At 34.4% G+C, this 26316-nt stretch overlaps 1 protein-coding gene across 6 annotated transcripts in view; it reads right to left on the bottom strand.

Moving 5' to 3' along the window:
* TANC2 (tetratricopeptide repeat, ankyrin repeat and coiled-coil containing 2) overlaps positions 1–26316 on the bottom strand; it is a 375400-nt gene that overhangs the window by 310986 nt on the left and 38098 nt on the right. For all 6 annotated transcript variants that reach the window (XM_047706886.1, XM_047706885.1, XM_047706884.1 and 3 more), the window contains exon 2: positions 9491–9584. In XM_047706886.1, coding sequence (XP_047562842.1) covers positions 9491–9557 — 67 coding nt within the window. In that variant the 5' untranslated portion in view covers positions 9558–9584. The remainder of the gene's footprint in view (positions 1–9490; positions 9585–26316) is intronic.

A 26316-nucleotide genomic window follows, 5' to 3' on the forward strand; every position in this document is an offset into this window, starting at 1 on the left:
CATGATCTGAGCCAAAATCAAAAGTCAGATGCCAAACTGACTGAGCCACACAGGCACCCCAATATTAAACATTTTACTTATTTATTTGTTTATTTTAAAGATTTTATTTATTTATTTATTTGACAGAGAGAGAGAGAGTAAGGGAGGGAACACAAGCAGGGGGAGTAGGAGAGGGAAAAGCAGGCTTCCCACAGAGCAGGGACCCTGATGCAGGGCTCGATCCCAGGACCCTAGGATCATGGCCTGGGCCAAAGGCAGATGCTTAACAACAGAGCCACCCAGGTACCCCCCCCCCAATATTAAACTTATTAGTCACTGTTATAACTACAGAATTCTGTTCTTATAACATAAAAGCAGAAATAGACAAAACATAAACAAGTGAGTATGGCTATGTCCCAATAAAATTTTATTTACAAAAACAGGTGGTAGGCCAGACTTAGCCTGTAGGCCACAATTTACCAGCTCCTAATATAGAAGATGGAGGGAACCTATATTCAAAACTAGGTCCCAGGGCACCTGGGTGGCTCAGTGGGTTAAGCCTCTGCCTTCAGCTCAGGTCATGATCCCAGGGTCCTGGGATGGAGCCCCACATCGGGCTCTCTGCTCAGCAGGGAGCCTGCTTCCCCCTCTCTCTGCCTGCCTGCCTGCCTCTCTGCCTACTTGTGATCTCTGTCAAATAAATAACTAAAATCTTTTTAAAAAAACAAAACAAAACAGGTCTCCATGCTCACTGTTTCTCCACACAGGATTTCTACTAAGCTCATGGTGGCAACAATATGGAGGACTAGAAGCCTGACAATAAAGTTGATGACAATCTCATGATCAGATGGAATTAGCCAGAGTCCTGCTAAAGGGTAAGGATTGACACAGACAAAGAGATCTGACCCTAGACATATGGAATACATGTGAATTGAAACAAACTGAATTATAACCTAGCCCTTATCCACTTCAATAGTCCATGAAATCCAAAAGGTCAGACTCTCATCACAGATGCCTTACATAAGCAAAGGCTTTCCCTCTCTCAAGAAAATTATTTACTCCAGACACTACAGTTCTTGTAAACACAATGTCTGATAAACAAAAGAAAAATGTAGGGGTGCCTGGGTGGCTCAGTGGGTTAAAGCCTCTGCCTTCGGCTCAGGTCATGATCTCAGGTTCCTGGGATCAAGCCCCACATCAGGTTCTCTGCTCAGTGGGGAGCGTGCTTCCTCCTCTCTCTCTCTGCCTGCCTCTCTGCTTACTTGTGATCTCTCTCTCTGTCAAATAAATAAATAAATATTAAAATCTTTAAAAAAAAACAAACAAAAGAAAAATGTTGAGATGTGTGAAGAAGCGGGAAAATATGATCCGTAATCAACTGGCAAAATAATTAATAGAAGCCAATGCATATATGACCTACATGTCTTAGCAAAGATGTCAGCTATTATGCTATTATTTTTAGCTTTTATGTATGCTAAGAAAAAAGACGTTAAAAATAAAAACAAAAAAAAAAGGGTTGAAAACTTCAATAGAGAAATGTAATTATCTTTAAAAGAACCATATGGGGGTGCCTGGGTGGCTCAGTCAGTTAGGCATCTGACTTCGGCTCAGGTCATGATCCCGGGGTCCCAGGACCAAGCCCCACATCTGGATCCCAGCTCGGCAGAGTCTGCTTCTCCCTCTCCCTCTGTTTGTGCTCTCTCTCTCCTTGTCACATAAATAAATAAAATCTTTTAAAAATAAAAATAAAAAAATAAAAGAACCATATGAACATTCTATAACTGAAAAATGCTAAGTTAGAATTAACTAACTGGGCTTAACGGCTGACTAGACAGAGCAGAAGAAAGAATCAGTAAACATGAAGACAGGCGAACATAAATTAAACAACAAGAAAAAAAAAAAATAACACAGCTCCATATACAAAATATCAAAGAATCTAATATATACAAACCAAAGTTCCAAAACACAGATGAAAAAAAAATAGAAGAAATACTTTAAGAAATAATGGCTAAGGTTTTCCACAATTGATGAGACATCAACACATAAACTAAAGCTCTCCAAAACCTAAAAAAGGTAACAGAATGAAAATCATATGCCTAGGTAATATCATATCCCAGTGATAAAAGCCAAAATGAAGAAAAAAAAATTTAAAGCAAACAGACCAAATTAGGTCACATTACATGCCAATTTGGAGGGTGGGTAGAGAAACAACACAAATGATGGCTAACCTTCCATCAGAAACAATAAGAGTCAAAAGATAATAGAAAACATCTTTAAAGTGTTGAAAGAAAAAAATTATCAATCTAAAATTTCACACCTAAGGAAAATATCCTTCAAAAATGAAGGTAAAGTAAAAACATCATGGGAAAACAAGAACTGAGATAATTATAATTCACTGCTAGCAGACCTACACTTGAAGAAAAGCAAAGGAAATTCTTCAGGGTGAAGAAGAATCCCACAGAGAACACCATTTTTCTTTTGTTAAGATTTTATTTATTTAGGGACACCTGGGTGGCTCAGTTGGTTAAGCAGCTGCCTTCGGCTCAGGTCATGATCCCAGCGTCCTGGGATCGAGTCCCACATCGGGCTCCTTGCTCGTCAGGGAGCCTGCTTCTCCCTCTGCCTCTGCCTGCCATTCTGTCTGCCTGTGCTCGCTCTCTCTCCCTCTCTCTCTTTCTGACAAATAAATAAATAAAATCTTTAAGATTTTTTATTTATCTGACAGAAAGAGACAGAGAGAGAGAGAACACAAGCAGCGGGAACAGCAGGCAGAGGGAGAAGAAGAAGCAGACTCCCCGTGGAGTAGAGAGCCCTATGTGGGGCTTGATCCCAGAACACTGGGATCATGACCTGAGCCAAAGGCAGACACTTAACCAAATGAGCCATCCAGGCACCCCTAAAATGTCATTTTGTAAGAAGGAAGGAAGTATACTAGAAGAGGTAAATATATGGGTTAATATAAAATACATTTAGAAAAAAATCTTGAAGATACTGACTGCTTAAAGCAACAGTAGTATAACATATTATGAAATACATGCCATAGAAGTAAGATATAAGGGGCGCCTGGGTGGCTCAGTCATTAAGCATCTGCCTTCAGCTCAGGTCATGATCTCAGGGTCCTGGGATTGAGCCCCGCATCGAGCTCCCTGCTCAGCAGGGAGCTGCTTCCCCCTCTCCCACTCCCCCTGCTTGTGTTCATTCCTCTCACTGTGTCTCTATCAAATAAATAAAAATCTTTTAAAAATAAAAAAAAAGTAAAATATAAGACAACAGAGTAGGATATAAGTAGAATTAAACATCATAAGGTCATTACAGTGCTAAGAAAGTAGTAAAATAAAAATTCAAGTTAAATCATAAAAAGTTAAAAATGCAGGCTGTAATCCCTGTGTAATCTCTTTAACAAAATTCCAAGAAGGTATAGCTAAAAGGCTAAGAAAATGGATAGAATATAAAAAAATTTTTGATAAATTTTTAAAAGACAGGAAGCAGGGAAAAAAAAGAACAAGGAACATACGGAATGTAAAACAGAGATAAGAGACTTAAACCAAATCATATCAAGTTATACAGTCAATGTAAATGGACTAATTATACCATTTAGAAATAGAAAACCAAATTGGACTTAACAACAAGACAAAAATCCATGACATTTACAAGAGATACACCTTAAATACAAAAACCCAGATAGATTTAAGGCAAAAAAGTACTGGACACTTGACTAGGCAATAAAAAAAAAAAAAAAAGAAAGAAGGAAGGGAAAAAAGAAAAAGAAATTAACATATATGAGTTACGAAATTAGTAGTTTAAAAATTAGCAGTTATAGGGACGCCTGGGTGGCTCAGTTGGTTGGACGACTGCCTTCGGCTCAGGTCATGATCCTGGAGTCCCGGGATCGAGTCCCGCATCGGCTCCCGGCTCTGTGGGGAGTCTGCTTCTCTCTCTGACCTTCTCCTCGATCATGCTCTCTCTCACTGTCTCTCTCTCAAATAAATAAATAAAATCTTTAAAAAAAAAAAAAAAAAAAAAAAATTAGCAGTTATAAAATTAGTTTACTTAATATAGTTAAATATTTTATTTATTTATTTGAGAGAGAGAGAGAATGCACGAGCTGGGGTTGGAGAGCAGAGAGAGAGGGAGAAGCAGACTCCTTGCTAAGCAGGGAGCCCAATGTGGGACTCCATCCCAGGACCCAGAGATCATGACCTGAGTCGAAGGCAGACTCTAACCAACTGAGCCACCCAGGCACCCCTGGTGATTATTTGTATTTAACTATAAGTTTTACTCACTTTGTCTTACTTTTCTTTCTATATTCCTGACCTCTTTTTTTTTTCTTACTTTGCTGGGAGACACCCTCAAGTTTTTTTCTCCCAATAGCTTTGTTATACTTGGGGTACTATACTTTCTGAGTCCTTGAATATCTGAAACTAGCAGTTATTTCTCCTGCTCATACTTGAATGATGGTTTACTAGTACAGTGATACTAAGTAATAGCATTTACATATATCAAAGAAGCATATTTTAACTTTTACTAATTACTTGAATGATTTTAAGTAATAAGGTTAAAATAAAGTTAAGAAAAGATCTATATAAACATATAACTTTTAAATAGCTTAGAAACACATATATATTTCCTTTATAACTCATAATTCAGGAAAGTCATACAATTTTTTTTCATAACTTAGAGGAGTACCTAGTCCTATATGCATCAAGAACAATTTTACATAGAAAATATTAATTAAGTTATAAAATTCAAAGCTGATATTCACATGTCCTTAGGGGGAAAACAATGCCTGAGAAAATTCATGTTATTATATGATATAAAATCTATTTCTGTGAAATATTTATCTAGTGACCTACACAAAAGTTCAGATCAACTATTTAAAAGACAAATTATGGGGTGCCTGGGTGGCTCAGTCATTAAGCATCTGCCTTCGGCTCTGGTTGTGATGACAGGGTCCTGGGATCAAGTCCCGCATCCGGCTCCCTCCCTGCTTCTCCCTCTCCCACTCACCCTGCTTGTGTTCCCTCTCTTGCTATGTCTCTTTCTGTTAAATAAATAAAATCTTTAAAAAATAAAAGACAAATTATAACAACTTCTCTTTATTACAAATTCTTTTTAAACTAATACTAAGTTGGTTTCCTAATATCCAAATAATTATGCCTATGAGAAATCTCACCTTATTAATCCTAAATATAAGCTATGAGAACAAAAGTTAATATAAAGAATAAAGTCCACCCAATTATTCATTAACAACTAAAGAAAAAAGTAATGATGAAAACACCTATGAAGTCATTCCATAAGCATACTTTTTTTTTAAATTATAAAATTTATTCTTGCTCTAGAATTTCCTGCCTTAGAGTACATTTGAAGAAAAGTACTGCTTCTCTACAAATAGGGCTCTTTTCATACAGAACACAAAGCACTATTTTTATAACTACTCTAACATAACTACTCTAAATTATAAACATTTTACATGAAAAACCATGGAGAAGAATAAATACTAAAATAAGACTGCAAAACCATTATTGACATAATTAAATACCTAGTAAATCAAAGGAATTAGCTTTAATAATACAGTAGAACCTTGACATGTATGAATTTAACAATATCTCTACTAGAGCAGTACTACTCAGAAGTCTCGCATATAATAATTTGTAATTTTGCTGAAGTGAAAATATAATGCCTACCTTTAATAAGGATAGTATGTATGCATAAGTTACTTATCCAGTACTCAGGGCAAAGACTATCCACAACTGTACCCTAGTATGGCTTAATTGATTTCTATTAGTTAGATGAAGTTGTGAAGTGAGAGAAAATGTTGGTGCTGCTGTCAAAAGTGAACAGCTAAAGGTGTCTAAGAAAATCATGGTTCTAGACCACAAAACAAATTTTGGACAAACCATTTCTTTAAATGTCAAATGTGGAGGCAGTATGGATATCTGACATATATTAGTGTGTGTGTGTAATCAAAAAGTGACCAGTGGAATGATGTCAATTATTGTCTTCTGCCAAACTCAGTCTATCTGGGGAGATAAAATAACTAAATGCAATGTAGTTCTCTGGATTGGATTCTGAAGCAGAATGAGGACATGAATGGAAAAACTAATGAAATCCAAATAAAAATCTGGAGTTTAGTAAACAGTAGTGTACCAACACTGGTTTCTTAGTTTAGACAAATGGACCATAATAAATAAGATGTAACAACGGATAAAAGTGAGTAAGAGGTATATGAGAATTGTCTGTACTATCTTTGCAACTTTTCTTTAAATCTAAATTTAATCCACAGGTACCTGAGTGGTTCAGTAGGCTAAGCATCTGCCTTTGGCTCAGGTCATGATCCCGGAGTCCTGGGATCAAGTGCCACATCAGGCTCCTTGCTTGGCGAGAGACAAGACTGAGAATACTGACAAAGAATAGGAAACCATAAATAAAATGGTGTCCATCTGCCAATTGTTTTTCAGTTGAAAGGGGAAAATCAGTATCTATATAATAGAAAAACATGGAGAATACCTTGATTTGGTCATCAAAATCACTAATGAATGACAAAGTCATTGTATGTTTCTGGCTATGATGCCCCAAAGGGGAAAAAAAATACATTTAAGTAACATTCAGACCAGAGATACATACCCTGCATCTAATCATTTAAAAAAAAAAAAAAAATCAAACACAAAATTAGGGGCATTCTGCTTATTTTCAAAAGGAAGAGAGCTTTTATTCTTCAAAACTGTCCAAAAAGGCAGAAAAACTATTTCAAATTGAATGAGAGTAAAAAAGACACAACAAGTCATGCAGTGCCTTATCCTGATTAGATCTTGGAAATACGGGGGGGGGGGGGGGGGGGGGGGGGGGGGGGGGGGCGGATTCTACAAAGGAAATTACTGGGTAAACGGGCAAAATTTGGAAAATGGTAGATTAGATAAAAGCATTCTATCAATGTTAAACTGTTTGAGATTGATAACTATACTGTGATTATGTAAAAGAATTTCCCTGTCCTTAAGAAATACACACTAAAAGGATCACCTGGGTGGTGCAGTTGTTAAGTGTCTGCCTTCTGCTCAGGTCATGATCCCGGGGTCCCGGGATGGAGCTCCACATCAGGCTCCCTGCTCAGTGGGGAGCCTCTTCCTCTGCCACTACCCCTGCTTGTGTTCTCTCTCTCTCTGTGTGTCAAATAAATAAATAAAAGTCTTAAAAAAAAAAAAAAGACAGAAAAGGGTATAAGTGAAATGAATCAGACAAAGATGAGTAACATTTGTTTTCACTGATATGTGGAATCTAAAAGAAAAAAAACCAATCAACCAAATAAACAGAAACAAATTCATAAATACAGAGAACCAACTAGTGGATACCAAAAGGGAGGGGTTTGGGGGGATGGGCTAAAAAGATAATGGAGATCAAGAGGTACATACTTTCAGTTAAAAAAAAAGTCACAGAGATGGAAAGTACAGTATAGGGAATATAGTCAGTAACACTGTAATAATGTTGTATGGCAACAGATGGTGACTATAATCATCATGGTAAGCATTGAGTATGTTGTATACCTGAAACTAATATAACACTGTATGCCAACCATACTTTAATAATAGTTTAAAAAAAAAAAAGGAGAAAAGAAAAAGAAAACCACTCCTAGGCACATCAGTATAAATCTAGAAAACCAAAAAAAAGGAGAAAAAAGACAGATCACCTTTAAAGAGGCAGCAATTAGACTAACAACTGACTTCTCACCAAAAATAACTCAAGTGGTGAAGACAATGAACTATACCTGAAAGTGCTGAAGGAAGATAACTGCCAACCTAGAATTCTACTCCCAGCAAAAATATCCTATAAAAAATAAAGACAAAATAAGGACGTTTTCACAAAAAGAAAAGTAAATTTATCAAAGAAAGGAAATGATAGAGAGTCTTCTCCAGATTAAAAAGGTTATTCCATCTAGAAGAAAGTAAGGGATGAAGGAAGGAATGAAAATCAATATAATGATCAAATATGTAGGTAAACCAAAATAATGGTGACTACATAAAACAACAATAATAATGTCTTGTGGAGTTTAAAAAACATACACAGGTAAAAAGAACCTAATGGTCTTGTATTGTCCAAGAAGAAAGTGAAAGTACCAATTGACATTAAACTTGGATACTCGAATCTTTAAGGTAATCACACAAAGAATTGCAAGAATATGTAACTTCCAAGTCAAAAGGAAGAGATATGGAATAATTATAAAACGTTTTTGATCAATATAAAATAAACCAAGAAAGGAGAAAGAACATCAGTCAGAACAAGTAGAAAGTACACTGAAGTATGTGATATTTAAACCCAAAGAGATCATTGGCTGAATTAATGCGGATTAACCAACATCTCCCCTAAGAGAAAAAACTTGTCTGAAAGAATAAAGTTCAACTATATCCTATTAACATTAAAACCATATAGAAATGCTAAAAGTAAAAGAATAAAACAAATCATACTATGCAAACACCAATCAAGAGAAAGTTAGAATAGCTACAGTAATATTAGACAAAGTCAGCTTTCAAACAAAAGACATTATTAGAAATAAAGAGGACATTTCATTACGGTGAAACAGTCAAATTCACCAGGAAGACAGAGCAATTCTAAATGACAATGTATCTAATAAAATAGCTTCCAAATATTTAAAGCTAAAACCGTTAGGAACAAGAAAGAGAAAGAGATGATTCAATAATCACAGTATAAGATTTAAGCATATCTCAGTAAATAATTTCTTTAAAATAAATAAAGACCTAAAATACATGAATACCACCATTAACTACACTGTGCCCAATAACTGCAGAATCCACATTATCTTCAGGTGAATGCAAAACATTCACCAAATAAGGCAAATCTCAAAAACTGTCAAAAAAGAAAATTAACTTATAAAATGCAGAAAAACTGGGAAATTGAAAAGATTAAAAGAATATAATATATATCTATAACCCATTAGCAAAAAACAAATATTTAGTACATCTCTCATCAACATTTCTCAAAAAAAGTATATATATAATTTGTTTGTTTTTACTTTAAAAGCCTAAAATTACTTCCTTATCTTAAACCAACCTTAATAAACTTTATTTTAATGACTACAGAATTCTATTTCAGTTGCATTGTATTTAACTTTCTGTACAACCCTCTGAGGACAGTTTCTATTTTTATAGTCTCTTTCCCCAAAGAGTGCCTAGGACTGAAATAATATCACATGTTAATTCATAAAGTAAATTTTGGTCTAGAAAGTTTTCAATAAGTAGTACACAGAAGAATTACTCTGTCATATATTTTAAATAAATATGTTTCCTCCACAAGCTTTCTTTTATCTGACTGCTCCTGGTAAGTATTCAAGTGTTCCAACCTCTTAATTAAGATTATGGCAGCCTAGAGGAATATAAACTTTCTTTTTTTCTAAATTAAACAAACCATTTAATAAATATAAAGTTGTAGCATCAATTCAGATCCCTAAAAGAACTTCCCTTTCTAAAATATCACACAGAATAAGTGTAACATAGTCACTTACCACTTGATCTGTTTTTACGACTTGATTTCCCTCCAGTAAGAAGCATCTTGAGACTATTCCGAAACATGGTTGTGCTATTCTAGTACTCACAAGACTGTAAAAGAAAATAAGGGAAAATACATTAGAAAACTTGATTTTCTACTCAAAATATTATTAATAATTAATTTTAAATGCACTATCTGGAATTAAATTATGTTTAAATATATAGTACAGAAATTTTAACAATATGACAAAAACATTTAATTAAATTAACTTAATTAAACCTTTTAGTGTTTCTTTAAAAATATACTATAATACTTTGAGTGCCCTAAGACATAAAGATAGATATCATGAAGGGTACAAAGAAATAAAATAAAGAATTAGGTAGCTATAAATACAGCTTACCCTTTCATTTGACTCTCCTTTTCTTGAACAATTTTCCCTTACGCCCAACACACACACACACACACACACACACACACACACATCCAAAATTTAATAAGAGTCTAGAAACTTAGACCAGGTGCATATTTTCCATTGACCAAGCCAGAATTCCACCTCAAAGACCACTGATATATGTGAACGAGTGCCTATCCTCTTTATGTCCCACTTCTATCAAAGGAAAATTCTTCCAGTTGTGCTTTGAGTCATGTCCTCTCACCTCTTCAAGGACTTTTAGCCAAAAACCATCTACTTTTTCCTTCTCACACAGCTTTAATTTTTTTCACACTACTGAATCATTCCAATCATAACACAAACATGCTAGTATCTCTTAACCAAAAACAAATAAGCAAGTCCCTCTCTTTGTTCCCACATGGTCCAATTACTGCCAATATCGTTCGTTACTCTCCGTAGCAAAATTTCTGAAAAGTGTTGTCAATACTTGGTGCCTCCAGCAGATGGAATAGAATAAACATAAACTAAAATGGAAGTTAACTAAAAATATCCAAATCAAAGCACTGAGAAATAAAGTTTGAAAAACATAAGAGAATAAGAGTCCTATGGAATCCACTGAAAGGTTCTACTATACACATCGTTGAAATTCCAGAAGAAAGCAGAGAGAAAACAAGAAAGAACCAATATTTGAAATAATAACAAAGAAGAATTTCCTAACATAAAGTCACATCTTCAAAGAACTAGAGAGAAAAATAAAAAATTTAAATAAGCAACAAACAACAGACAGAAATAACTTTCAACAGAAATTAAGAATGGCAGAAGAGAATGGAATGACTTCCTGAAAATTCTGAAAGAAAATAGAAGCCAATCAAATCTATTCACAATTTTAAAATGTTTGAAAATGAAAATGAAATAAAGGTGATTTCAGAAAAATAACAAGAATTTATCAGTAAAAGAAATACTAAAAGAGATTTCTTCCAACAGAAGGAAAATGAACTAGAAAAAAAGCATGGAAATGCATAAAGGAAGAGCCATAAAAAAGGAAAATGTTTGCAAACATGAATAACCATAAAAATAATTACATTACTAACTTGTTAAGTTTAAAATATATGTAGATTTAAAATGTGTGACAACAATAACCAAAAAAAAGTCAGGATTGGGATAAATAGAGTTAAAACTTTTTGAGATACCTATATTATGCAGAAATGGCAGAAGTAATAATCTCCATCAGACTGCAATAACTCAAAATTAATGTAGTAATTTCTAGAATAGCCATTAAAGGTTAACTGAAGTAAGAAAAAGAATAAAATATTTCATTAGACCAAAAAAGGTAAAAAGTGAGAGAAAAAAGCATAGTGCACATCAATAAAATAAAACAAATAATAAGATATTAGCTTTAAACTCAAATTATAGTTACCATGCTAAATTTTGACTATACTATAAGACTACTGATATTCAAAGAAAGATTAAATAGAAGATGATGAGAAAAAGCATATCATCCAAAAAACAATTAAAAGGAAGCTGTCAGAGCTATGCCAATATCAAAGTCAACTTAAGGCAATAAACACTACTAAAGATAAAGAGAGACATTTCCTAATAATTAAAAAGTTAAACCAACAAAAAGATATCATACTTCTAAGTATGAATGGACCCAATAACAAAGCTTAAAAATATATAAAGCAAAAATATACAAAACTAATAGAGGATATGGAAAACCCATAATCACATGGGAGACAAACACACCCTTGACAATAGCTATAAGATCAAGCAGATGAAAAAAATTTTTTACTAAGATACAGATTTGAACTACCTGATTAACCAACTAGACTTAATATACATAGAACATTCTTCCAAATAAAGAATATACAACCTGTACACAAAATACAAGCCAAAATGAACCAGTCTGCATCATAAAGCAAGTTCTAATAAATTTCAAAGGACTTAAGTCTTTGAGAGCATTACAATGGAAATTTTAATATATCTGCAATAAATTATAATGAAAATATAAATGATGGAAACATAGAGAATGAAACTAAAACAATGCTTATAAATAAATATACAGAAGATGGAATGCATTAGAAGAGAAGAATCAAATCAGTATCTAAGCTTCTATTTCATATAGTTCAAAAACAAACAGCAAATCAAAGAAAGCAAAAGGAAAGAAAAAGAGAAATGAAATAGAAAACATTCTATTGAAATACTGAAATAATATAGAAAACATTATTTAAATGAAAAGAGAAATGAAATAGAAAACAAATCCCAAACAGATAAAATCAATTTAAAAAAACACTGGATTTCTGAAAAGTAGTAAAATTAATAAATCCCTAGCAAAGCTAATAAAAAAAAAAAAGACAGAGAGAGAAATTGTCAATATCAGAAAGAAATGGGGGACACCATTTCAGATATTAAAGGCTGTTTTAAATAAGAAGATACTATAACAACTTTACACAAAATTTACTGTTTTACATAAAACAAACCTTAAAAAATACAACTTAAGAAAACTGACACAAAATTGAGCAGAAAATTTGAAATAGCCCTATTTCTATTAAAGAAATTGAACTTATCAAAACTCCTCCCAGAAAGAAAACTACAGGGCCAGATTATTTCACTGGTGAAGTCTACCAAACATTTAAGGTACAAACAATACCAATTTTATACAGTTTCCTTAAGAAAATAGAAGGAATACTTCCAAACATATATTATGAAAGCAGCATGATTTTAATTCCAAAACCCAACAGAAATTATAAGAAAATTACAGACCACAAACCTCATGAACATAGATTCAAAATCCTTAATAAAAGACACTGAAAAGTACAAAATGTTGCTTAAAAAAATTAAAGAAGGGGTGTCTGGGTGGCTCAGTGGGTTAGGCCTCTGCCTTCGACCCGGGTCATGATCTCAGGGTCCTGGGACTGAGCCCCGTGTCAGGCTCTCTGTTCAGCAGGGCCTGCTTCTCCTCTCTCTCTGCCTGCCTCTCTGCCTACTTGTGATCTCTGTCTGTCAAATAAATAAATAAAATCTTTAAAAAAATAAAAATCTGCTCATAAAAAAATAACATCACCAAAATGAATAGGCAAGTCACAAACTGGGAGAAATTATTCACAAAACATGTATCTAACAGTACTGATATCCAAGATATATAAAGAACACCTACAACCCAACAAAGAGACAATCACATTTTTTAATGGGTTAAAGATCTCAACAGACACTTTTTATAAAAGTATCTGAGTGGACAACACACATATTGAAAGAGATTAACAAAATCTGTCACTGGGAAAATACAAATTACAATGAGCTACCACTATGATCCATCAGAAAAGCAAACTTTTGAAAGACCGATAATATCAAATATTGACAAGGATGAAGAGCAACTGAAACTCTTAATATACTGTTTCAGGAGTTGAATAGTACAATTGCTTTAGGCAGAAGTCTAGCAGTTTATTACAAAACTAAGCATATTCCTAACATATAACTCTATACATTCATTACATATATACTCAGGAGGAATTAAAACATGTGCATAAAAAGACTATTACAACAATTTTCATATCAGCTTTATTCATAACAGTCCAAAAGTAGCCCAGGTGTTCATCAATAGGAAAATGGGGGTCTTTGGGATTTTCATATAGTAGGATACTACTCAGCATTAAAAAGTTATGAACTGGGGCGCCTGGGTGGCTCAGCAGGTTAAACCTCTGCCTTCAGCTCAGGTCATGATCTCAGGGTCCTGGGATCGAGCCCCGCATTGGGCTCTCTGCTCAGTGGAGAGCCTGCTTCCCCCTCTCTCTGCCTGCCTCTCTGCCTGCCTCTCTGCCTACTTGTGACCTTTCTCTCTGTCAAATAAATAAATATTTTTTAAAAAGTTATGAACTATTCATATATTTGTATGTAACAACATAGATAAATCTCAAAATTAAAATATGCTGAATAAAAGAACTTGACATAAAAGTGTATGCAGTAATCAATGGTAGAAAAAAATCAGAATAATGGTTGTCTCTTAGGGGTAAATTTGAGGATTAACTGAGAAAAGGCTCAAGGAAACTTTCTAAGATGATGGTAAATTCTGTATCTTGAAGTCTGGAACACACAGATGTAGGCATTTGTCAAAATTCAGGAAAATGTTCACATCAGACTTATGAATCATACTGCATATATATTTTACCTCAAAAGAAAAGAGTAAACATTGAACTCTACTTAATTACATTCATGCTTAAATATTTAAAAGAAAGCCTCGTATGTCTCCAACTCCTTTGAAATGCATCAAAAAATAAGATAAAATGATGAATGGATGAGGAACGATGGTAAGGCAGATAATGTAATACAGCAATTATAGCAAAATGTTAACAGTAGATTCTAAGTAGTGGGTATACATGTGCTAACTGTAAAATCATGTTAAATTTTCTATATATTTGAAAGTTTTTATGTACGTTAAAAACACACTCCCACAAAGGAAACTCTAAGTCTAGATCATTCAACAATGCATTCTACCAGCATTTAATAAGAAATAATACCAATCTCACACAAATTGTTCGAGACAGTAAAAATAGGGATTACTTCCAAACTTGTTTTCCAAAGATAACATAAGCTTGATAACAAAAATTATATGGTTATTATAAGAAATAATTTACAAGAAAGAAATTACCAACCTCTCTTTTGACACAGATGCAAAAACCCTAAACAAAATATTGGGATAATAAAATCTACCAATACACTGATCAGGACCCACTGTGGGTTTAATCCAGAAATACAAAAATGATTGAACATACAGAAATCAATACAACTTAAACCACATTAACAAGAGAAAGAAATATTATCAATAGATGAAGCAAAAGTAATTGATAAAATTCAACACTTACTTATCCATGATCTAAAAACCTTCTATAAGACTAGAAATAAGTTCCTTAATACTATAGAAACATACCTTTTTTAAAACTCATAGTAAACATCATACTTAATGGTAAATGAATAAAAATATTCTACCTGAAATGAATGATGTGACCACTTCTTATCACCACTTACACTCAATATGAACCTGGAGGACTACGCCTTTACAAAAAGGTAAGAAGATGGAATATAAAGAATGGAAAAGAAGAAATAAAAATGCTACTTTCACAGACAATGTAATTATATACTTAGAAAACCTAAAGGAATTTATAAACTATTAGAATAAGTCAGCTTAGTAAGGTCACTAATACAGTGTAAAACATAAAGAAATAGGTGAACACCAACAAATAACTTACCCTTTTAATCAGTGAAGATAAATAAGGTAATGAATCCTAAAAAGAGTATTTCAAACATTTAAGAAATATATTCATCTTGAGAGCTATTCTTAGTTTCTTTTGGCCTTTATTTACTTTAAGAGACTATCTGAGAAGTAGAAAATCTATGTCTGGTATTTACTTCACTAATATTTGAAAACTTGAAAAAATTGTGTCATATGCAATGATATATATGAAATATATTCATTGTTTTGAAATAAACCATAACATTTAAACAATAAATCTTATAACTCTTCAATTTTTATTTTCTTGAAAGTGAATGAATAACTATTTTCTTACATAAAAGATTTTTTCTGCACACAAATGTAATAAAATAATTACAATGATCACTTTTTGAAGTATAGAGGTTTTTCTTTGCTAGTCCTAAAATATTTTATAAAAATTGACTGAAGTGTATTAAGAATGAAATGAAACATAAAATACTTATTTAAAACTAATTATCCATCTCATATTACACTTTGATAAAATGACTTTCTTATTCAAGTTAACACATCACCAGAAAATTTATTGTAATAAAATATTAGTACAGAAACTCCACAAAATTGAAGCTAAGTGGGAAATGGCAGTTCCATCTAATTGGATTTCTGATAGTAATATATGGCTAAATTTCATCTTACTTTTCCAAATTATATGTCCAAATTTAAAAATGGTATCTCTCTCAGGAGAAATCATCAAATAAATTCCCAGCAAGTGAAAAATCTCTGGCAGAAGGATAACAAACAAGCCATTCACGGGCCCCCAATCATTTCTAATTGTCTTATAATTAACTGATTCAAACGTTTTGTTATCTACATAGCCCCTAAGCTTTCATGTTTGTGACACCTGGTCTAAACCACTGAAGGAAGTATTGACTATTCTCCTCTAAATGGTCCACCAAGGCTGGACACTCAATATATTACTGAATATACTCTCACCCTATTTTATTAGTGGACCATCGATTTTCATTTTCAGTGTTCATCCCTCCTGTATAAAGACCTTTTCTTATTTTTTATTCAAAACAGGAGCACAATATCTCCCTTCATAAAAATGTTTATGTAACAATGATGAAATCAAATTAACTATTAAGCACTTCTACACTATTCAGGCTAAGTAATCACAGTATTTCCCTTAACTTTTCCATGCAGGAGCTTTTATATCCTACAAGCTGGCTTTTTAAAAAATTTATATATTTTTCTATATCCTTTTCCATTTTGAGTGTTTGGTGATATTTTTATTTTCATTGTTGGTTTTGAGAAAGACTGGCTTAGTCTTATTTTTTTGTTTTCCAATTCTAGAAACAAGTTTCTTGACATTAGAACTATGCTTCATAGATAAACAATACCACTGAAGTGCTTTTAAAGTTCTATAGGATCTGAAGAGAATGTTTCAAATAGTAAGAAAATAAAAAATAAGGAAAAGTAATAAAGTAAAATATTGTCTGTAGAATTCTAATTACAAAAACAAGAATGCATACTGATACAAATGATGGATTAAGAATTATCTTTCCTTACCCAGGCAACCAACAAAATCTCCTTTTATGATTTCCTCTACAATACTAATCTGGATATCGCCTTTAAAGTCCCCTTGAAAACAACCTGTTGGTATAACTACAAAAAGTAAACTATGTACCTTTAAGGTAAATGCTACCCATTCTGCAGCATTTATCAATCTGGAGCTTCCCTTCAGAGAAATTTTGTAAGGCAACAAAACACACATACACACATTTACAAAATTTCAAAGAAAATTTTAAACACTATATGAAAGGATGCAGTGGTTAATGAGGCAGACGTGATGGAAATATTAAAAAACAGTGTTAACATTTTATAATACATAGTTTTAGTGAAAGAGATACTAAGCAATTAAATACATATGCTTAAATTTAAAAATACATATTTTAAAAATATCTAAAAGCATAATTTCTTACATGTATATATATATCAACACCCTCCCCAGTCTTCCTCCCCATTAGGGAAAGTGGTCTAACTTCTAAATTGAAACTCAACCAAATATTTTATCACATGTAGTCTGTCCAGACAGATTTACAACTGAGTGTGAGTTTTCAATTAATGCAAGATTCTGGATCTTTATATCATAGGCCAATATGTCCCCAGTTTGCCACTCCTGCCCAAACACAACTACTAGCATCATCCAAGCCCCTGCAGGCTGCACTGCCTAAGAAACAATGTGAAATAGCCAGATAAAATAATAGGAATTAGAATGGTGTTGAGGAAAAAAATTGCTTTATTATTATATAATGCATATTCACTGTAAAAGATAGGAAAAAATGGGGCTCTTGGGTGGCTCAGTCAGTTAGGTATCCAATCCTTCATTTTGCCTCAGGTCTCTCAGGGTCATAAGACTGAACCCCACATCAGGTTCCACACTCAGCACAGAGTCTGCTTGAGATCTCTCTCTCCTTTACCCTCTGCTCCTCCCCCTGCTCATGCCTGAAATACATATATTACTTAATTAAATCTTTAAAAAAATAAAAGATAGGGGGATAAAAGAAAATAGAAACATGCTGGGGGCACATGGCTGGCTCAGTTGACTGGGTATCCGAATCTTGATTACAGCTCAGGTCATGATATCAGGATTGTGGGATGGAGTCCAATGTCAGGCTCCAAGCTCACCCGGAAATCTGCTTGTCACTTCCCCTCTGCTCCTCCCTTGCTCTCTTTCTCTCTCTTAAGTAGATAAATAAAACCTTTTTTAAAAAATCCTAAGACTTCTTAAAAAAAAAAAAAGACATGCTGGAATTTTCTTAGTATTTTGTTTTTTGTGAGAGAGAGAGCGTGCAAGAGCACACACAAGCAAAGGGAGTGGCAGGCAGAGGAAGAAGCAGGCTCCCTGCTGAGCAAGAAGCCTGATGTGGGACTCCATCCCAGGACTCTGGGATCATGACCTGAGCCAAAGGCAGACACTTAACCAATTGAGCCACCCAGGCATTCCCGTGCTGGAATTTTCTAAAAGAATGACTCAACAATGAAATAAATTATCACTATTACATCCTCCTTTGGTTTTCTTATCACTTTGCTGAGAAGTGTTGCATCAACTTTCAACAAAATATAAGTTTGGCAACACCAGTTTGTAGACTTTTTTTTTCTTTTTTTTTTTTAAAGCTCTCACAGAACATATTTGAGAATACAGAAATTTTCGTTTTCTGCCAAAAATGTCAAAGAGAAGAATACTATCAAAGGAAGATGTTTTACAATTATTAGATGAGAAGATGAATGCAAAAAAGATAGACGACAGCACTCTAAACACTGATGAAGGTGAAACTGATTGTGTAATGTAAGTCTTAGACTATGAGTCTTCAGATCACCATATCACAGATGAATTTTTTCACACTCAATAATCAATGAGTAAATTCTAGAAATTTATTAATTCATAAATTTCGTTCATAGAAATGAACCATCAATCTACTGAAAAACAAATCAATGTAATTCACCATACTAATAAAGGGCAAAACCCTAACAATCACCTCAACAGAAAAAGAAAAAGCATTTGACAAAAACTATACTCTTCCATGACAAAACCACCCAACACTTGGAACAGAAGGAAACTTCCTCAATTTGATAAAGGGCATCTATGAAAAACCTACAGCTAACATTATCCTTAAAGCTCAAAGACACTATTGTCCCCTAAGACAAGGAGGATGTCTGCTCTTATTACTTCCATCCAACATTGTTAGAAAAGTTCTAGCCAGGGCAATTAGGCAAGAAAAAGAAAGAGAAGTATCTAAACTGGAAAGGAAGAAGTAAATCTGTCTATATTCACAGATTACTTGACCTTATATATGTATAAAGAATCCACTAAAAACTAGTAGAGCTAATAAAAGAATTCAACTAAGTTGCAGGACACAAAAATCAGTTGTATTTCTATACTATAGTAACGAACAATCCAAAAATGAAATCAAGAAAACAATTCTATTTGTGATAGCATCAAATAGAACATTTAAAAATTTAGGAATAAAGTAAGCACAAGACTTGTACACTGAAAACTACAAAGCATCACTGAAAAAAACTTCTAAAAAGATCTAATTATATAAATGGAAAGACACCCCCTGTTCATGGATTAGAAAGCCTTATATTGTTAAGATAGCAATATTCCTCAAACTGATCTATAGATTCAACGCAGTAACCTCAGAAAATCCCAGGTACCTTTTTGCAGAAATTGAGAAGTCAATCCTAGAATTCATACGGAAATGCAAGGGAGCCAGAAGAGCAAAAACATTCTCAAAAAAGAACAAAGTCAATAAAGCACCCCCCACCAAGGTATCCAAATTCTAATCTCTAGGACTTACTACCTTACATGGCAAAAGGGACTCTGTAGATGTGATTAAGCTAAAGAATTTAATAAAGGGAGATTATCCTTGATTTTACCTAAATGAGCCCAATGTAATCACACAAGTCCTCAAAACAGGAAAAGACTGCAGAAACATCTCAGAAAACGTTATTACAGAAGAGAGGTCAAAGTGGTGTATCCCTAAGCCAAAAAATTTAGGTGGCTACCAGACACTGGAAAAGATAAGGAAAATAGTCTCTGGTAGTGCCTCCAGAAGGAGCACAAATATGCTGAAACCTTGGTTTTAGCCCATAACTGATCCATTTCAATCTTCTGATCTCCAGAACTATAAGAAATATAATACAGCTGTGTGTTGTTTTAAGCCACTAAATATATGATGGGCTCCATGCTCAGCAGGGAGTCTGCTTGTCCTTCTGCATACACCCCCATCCCCATTTGTGCTTGCTCTTTCTCTGAAATAAATAAAATCCTAAAAAAAAAATTTACACCATATCTAAAGAGTTCTCGTAACACCACCTAAGAACAGCACTGGGGTGTGCCTTGGATGTGTAAGGTGTACAGAAATCTAAAACTTAGCCTCAAATCTTTCTGTCAAACTATACAATGCTAAAGTTTTCTAGTTAGATCACCAAAGAAAAAGATGGGAACATAAATGAAAATGTGGCATGCAAGAGCACAAGAAAATAAGCGTAGAACTTTTTCCCCCAGATTTTAGGAAGTCGTTTCAACAAATACGGCAATATTAAATGAAGGCTTTTGAGTCCTAGGAATCAGTCCCCTGTGGTCTTTAGTTCTATATCGCCCAATGAGAATACTGGATCTATCATTTCAATCACTCTCCCACCAATATCCCAAACTCCTTAGCCTCTTTGCTCTGGTTCCACAACCAGACAAAAATCAAAATTCAAGCTGATTCTACTCTATCAAGCCCACTAAGCACTACTGCGGAGAGTCATGTTACTAGCCAGACTAGACTGATAAACTAGAAATCCATGGTTGCAAATTTCAACTGACCCTTTTCATTGTTCAGCAATCTACTGTTTTTCTCTAGTTAATTCCTTCTGAACTCTGTCTGACTCTCCATTTCTCCCCAACACTCTCAGCCAATGATTCTGGTTCCCATAACACAAAGAAAAATAAATATGTATCTTCAATATTATCAGAAAGAATTCCTTTAACTATCTACCAACAAACATACAGATTTGAGCCCATCAACACACACCTTCATCTCCCATTAAAATAAATGTATTACTTGGTTGAAGGGAATTAAAAGTACGCTTATCTTGATGAGCACTGATTAATGTATAGAATTGCTGACTCACTATATTGTATACCTGAAACTAATAATAACACTGTATGTTAACTATACTGTAATTAAAATTTAAAAAAAAGAAAATGATACAAATTCACTCCAGAAGGAAGTGGTGTTATCAATCTAAATAGGAAAAAAATAAATATCTCTTTCGCTAACTAAAAACAGACAATTGGACAGATAAATGCATTACCATCAAATTCTCTACCTTTGCTCTGTATCCCATTCCCTTCCATTCTTCCTGAGACCTTTTATATTTTGTCTTTTAGATTTTGAACTTCTTCCTTTAATTGCTCCTTCCATCAGCATCTGCCTATGCTCAAGATCCTCCCATCTTAAAAACATAAAAATCCTTTCTCAGTGTCCTCCTTCTCTAGTTCATCCACTGCCATTACTCTGCCACCTATTATCTGGATAATCAAATCTCATCCTCTTTGACTTTTAGTTAGTACTTTCTAGCCCAGTAAATTAGCATCATCATGAACCTGTTCAATCATCCCTTATTCATTCTCACCCACCTACTTTTCTAACCAGTAAGCATATACCTTCATTCATGCCCCAAACTAGATTACCTCCATCAATTATAACTCCCAATACTTAGACACCTTGTTCTTGATCTTTTATAACACTAATAACTTACAGTGTTTGACTTCCACACTAAACATATGTATGTCCCACGAGGCGATAGACCATGTTTGTCATGTTGTCATCCCAGTACCTACACACTGACTGACATATACTAGAGCCTCAGCAAATAATGAATAAATAAATGGCAAAACCAATGCCAAGCCATACCCCACATCTGGTGATAAACATAGATAAATATCGTAAGTCAATATGAGGTACATTTTATAAAATGCTGCAGAATAAAGGGAGCATGTATCCTCTCATTCATTCATCAAACATTTACTTTCATGCTTACCAAGCACCAGTACTGTCCTAGGTGCTAATGATACAGCAATGAACAAAACAGTAGTCCCTTTCCTCATGGAGTTTATGATCCACCTAACTAAAGGAAAGGGATGTCCTTTAAAAGAATCTAATTCAAATCCAAAAAACAATACATTAAGACATGGCTTTCATAAAACAGGGACAGAAAACAATCCTTAAAAAAAAAAAAAAAAAAAGCGAGCTGGGTGCCTCAGCTGGCCAAACATCTGCCTTCAGCTCAGGTCATGATCCCAGGGTCCTGGAATTGAGCCTCAGGTCAGGCTCCCTGCTTAGCAGGGAGCCTACTTTTCCCTTTCTCTCTGCCCCTCTCCCCAGCTTGGGCTCTCTCTCCTGCTCTCTTGCTCTCTCCTCAGATAATTTTTTTTTAAAAGAATGAAATTAAAAGACAAAAAGTGAGATAACTGACATAAGGAAGGTTTACCTAAAAGGTAACACACATACACACACACACACACACACAGTTGATATATAAGAAAGAGCTAAAATCAATCAATTCAGCAGTGCAGGGGCACAGTTTGATATACTTGATACTTACATACTTAATATACCAGAATTCAGAAACCAGCCCTGATAAACACTAATCTGCTTTCTGTCTTATGGGGTCACCTATTCCAGATATTTCACATAAATAATTTAGGTTTCCATTTATTTTTAAATATCATAGTCTATATTTTTCTTGGAAAAGTCATTTCTTCTAATTTTTCAAATTGTTAACCAAAACTTATAGGCAATATTCTCTCATCCTTAATCTCTGGTATATCTGTAGTTAGATCTCTTTTTCTCTCCCACCTTCAACTAAGAGTTCTCATTTTCTACTATATATCACGAGACCTTCTAGGCAGGTAAATATAAAGCCTTATTAAAAAAAAAAAAAAGCCATACAAGATTTTTGCTAATTTAGAAGGGAAAAGATACAATAAGTAAACAAATGAATAAATGATCTAATTTCAAGTAGTGAAAAACACTATGAAGACAAATAAAGAAGGGCAATGTTTAGAAAGGGAGATAAGGTGCTATTTTATACAAATAAGATCAGGGAAGCTTTGTCTGAGAGGATGACATTTGCAGAGATCTGAATGAAATGAAGCAATCCTTCAGAATTTATATGAAGATCTAGGCCAGAGAAAAAGCAATTACAAAAATACTGAGGCAGGAATGAGCTTGGAATGTTCAAGGAACAAGAATGAAGGCCAGTGTGACTGTAGAAGAGTAATGGTAGATGAGGTCACAGAGGTAGCCACGGTTCAGATTATAAAGGTACTGTAGATCCTGGTAAAGACTGAATTTTATTCACAGTATAATGGGAAACCAGTAGAGAATTTTCATGAAACACTGCTCCACAAACAAAAGATTGCAAGCAGACCTGCAATCTTAGAATCCTTCTGGAGTAGCCCAAGTAAGAGATTATGAGGACTACCACCATCATGACAGAAATGATGTGCTAACTGGTCAAAATTGCTATAGGGGGCACCTAGGTGCCTCGGTCAGTTAAGCATCTGCCATCGGCTCAGGTCAGGATCTCAGGGCCCTAGAATCAAGTCCCACGTAGGGCTCTCTGCTCAGGGGGGAGCCTGCTTCTCCATCTCCCTCTGCCTGTCCCTCCCCTGCTTGTGCTCTCTGTTGCTCTCTCTCTCTCTGCCAAATACATAAAATAATTGGTATATGTGTTTTATTACTTCTTTGTTTAAAGAACTGCTATATATGTTTTTTTATTTAAATCCAGTTAATTAACATATGATATATATACAAATGATATATTATTTTTTCAGAGGCAGAGGTCAGTGATTCATCAGTCTTATATAATACCCTGGGCTCATTACATCACGTGCCCACCTTAATGCCTATCGCCCAGCTCCCCCATCCCACTATCCCCCTTCTCCTCTAGCAACCCTCAGTTTGTTTCCTATAATTAAGAGTCACTTACACTTTGTCTCCCTCTCTGATTTCATCTTATTTTTTCCTCTCTTCCCCATGATTCTGTTATGTTTCTTAAATTCCACATATCAGTGAGATCATACAATGTCTTTCTTTGATTTCACTTATTTCACTTAGCATAATACCCTCTAGTTCCACCCACATCGTTGCAAATAGCAAGGTTTCATTTTTCTTGATGGTTGAGTAGTACTCTATTATATATATATATATATATATATATATATATATACACACACACACACACACACACACATATGTGTATATATATATACACATACATAATACATATATATATATACACACACACACATAGTTTTTATGTATACAAAATGTATATATTTTGATATATATATATATACCACATCTTCTTCATCCATTCATCGATGGACACCTGGGCTCTTTCCATAGTTCGGCTATTGTGGACATTGCTGCTATAAACTTTGGAGTGCATGTGCCCCTTTGGATCACTACATTTGTATTTTTGGGTAAATCACCCAATAATGCAACTGCTGGGTCATAGGGTAGTTCTATTTTCAACTTTTTGAGGCACCTCCATACTCTTTTCCAGAGTGGCTGCACCACAATGAAAAAGGGTTCCCCTTTCTCCGCATCCTCACCAATATCTGCAATTTCCTGCCTTGATAATTTTAGCCATTCTGACTGGTGTGAGGTGATACCTCATTGTGGTTTTGATTTATATTTCCCTGATGCCAAGTGATGTGGAGCATTTTTTTCATGTGTCTGTTTGCCATTTGGATGTCTTCTTTGGAGAAATGTTCATGTCTTCTGCCCATTTCTTGATTGGATTATTTAGTCTTTGGGTGTTGAATTTGAAAAGTTTATAGGTTTTGGATACCACCCCTTTACCTGACAAGACATTTGCAATTATCTTCTCCCATTCTGTCAACTGTCTTTGGTTTTGTTGACTGTTTCTTTGCTGTGCAAAAGCTTTTTATCTTGATGAACTCCCAACAGTTCATTTTTGCCTTTGTTTTCCCTTGCCTTTGGAGATATGTCTAGCAGTAAGTTGCTGCAGGGCTGAGGTCACAGAGGTTGCTGCCTGTGTTCTCTTCTAGGATTTGGATGGATTCATATCCCACATTTAGGTCTTTCACCCATTTTGAGTCTATTTACGATATAAGGAAATGGTCCAGTTTCATTCTTCTGCATGTGGCTGTCCAATTTTCCCAACACCATTTGTTGAAGAGACTGTCTTTTTTTCCATTAGATGTTCTTTCCTGCTTTGTTGAAGATTAACAGACCACAGAGTTGAGGGTCCATTACTGGGTTCTCTACTCTGTTCCACTGATCTATGTGTCTGTTTTTGTGCCAATTGCATACTGTCTTGATGATTTCAGCTTTATCATTGAGCTTTAAGTCCAGAATAATGATACCACCAGCCTGTTTTCTTTTTCAACATTCCTTTGGCTATTTGCGATCTTTTCTGGTTTCATACAAGTTTTAGGATTATTTTTTCCAGCCCTGTGAAAAAGTTGATGGTATTTTCATCAGGACTGCATTGAATGTATAGATTGTTGTAGGTAGCATAGACATTTTAATAATATTTGTTCTTCCAATCTATGAGCATGGAACATTCTTCTGTTTCTTTGTGTCTTCTTCAATTTCTTTCAATTACTATTCTGTATTTTTCTGAGTACAGATCCCTTGCCTCTTTGGTTAGATTTATTCCTAGTTATCTTATTGTTTTGGGTCCAATTGTAAATGGATCGACTCCTTAATTTCTCTTTCTTCTGTCTCATTGTTATTGTATAGAAATGCAACTGATTTTTGTGCATTGATTTTATATCCAGCACTTTGCTAAGTTCCTGTATGAATACTAGCAATTTTGAGGTGGCGTCTTTGGGATTTTCAGAGAATATTCATGTCATCTGCAAAGAGTGAAAGTTCGACTTCTTCTTCGCTGATCTGGATGTCTTTTACTTCTTTTTGTTGCCTGACTACTGAGGCTAGAACTTCTGGTACTATGTTGATCAGTGGTGAGAGCAGACATCCCTGTCATGTTCCTGATCTTAGGGGAAAAGCTTTCGGTTTTTTCCTCACTGAGAATGATATTCACTGTGGGCTTTTCATATGTGGCTTTTATGATATTGAGATATGTTCCCTCTATCCCTACATTGTGAAGAAGTATAATCGAGAAAGGCTGCTGTACTTTGTCAAATGCTTTTTCTGCATCTACTGCCTGATTTGCAGATGTTGAACCACCCTTGCAGCCCAGGAATAAATCCCACTTGGTCTCAGTGAGTAATCTTTTCAACATACTGTTGGATCCTCTTGGCTATTATCTTGATGAGAATTTTTGCATCTGTGTTCATCAGGGATATTGGTCTCTAATTCTCATTTTTGGTGGGGTCTTTGCCTGACTTTGGGATCAAAGTAATGTTGGCCTCACAGAAAGAATTTGGAAGTTTTCCTTCCATTTCTATTTTTTGAAACAGCTTCAGAAGAACAGATATTAATTCTTCTTTAAATGTTTGGCAGAGTTCCCCTGAGAAGCCATCCAGCCCAGGACTCTTGTTTTTTGGGAGATTTTTTTTTTTATTACTGCTTCAATTTCCTTGCTGGTTATGGGTCTGTTCAGGTTTTCTATTTCTCCCTAGTTCAGTTTTGGTAGTTTATATGTCTCTAGGGATGTATCCATTTCTTCCAGATTGCCTAATTTGTTGACATAT

Source organism: Lutra lutra, chromosome 16 (assembly GCF_902655055.1).
Source record: "Lutra lutra chromosome 16, mLutLut1.2, whole genome shotgun sequence".
In the NCBI taxonomy this organism is placed as follows: domain Eukaryota; kingdom Metazoa; phylum Chordata; class Mammalia; order Carnivora; family Mustelidae; genus Lutra; species Lutra lutra.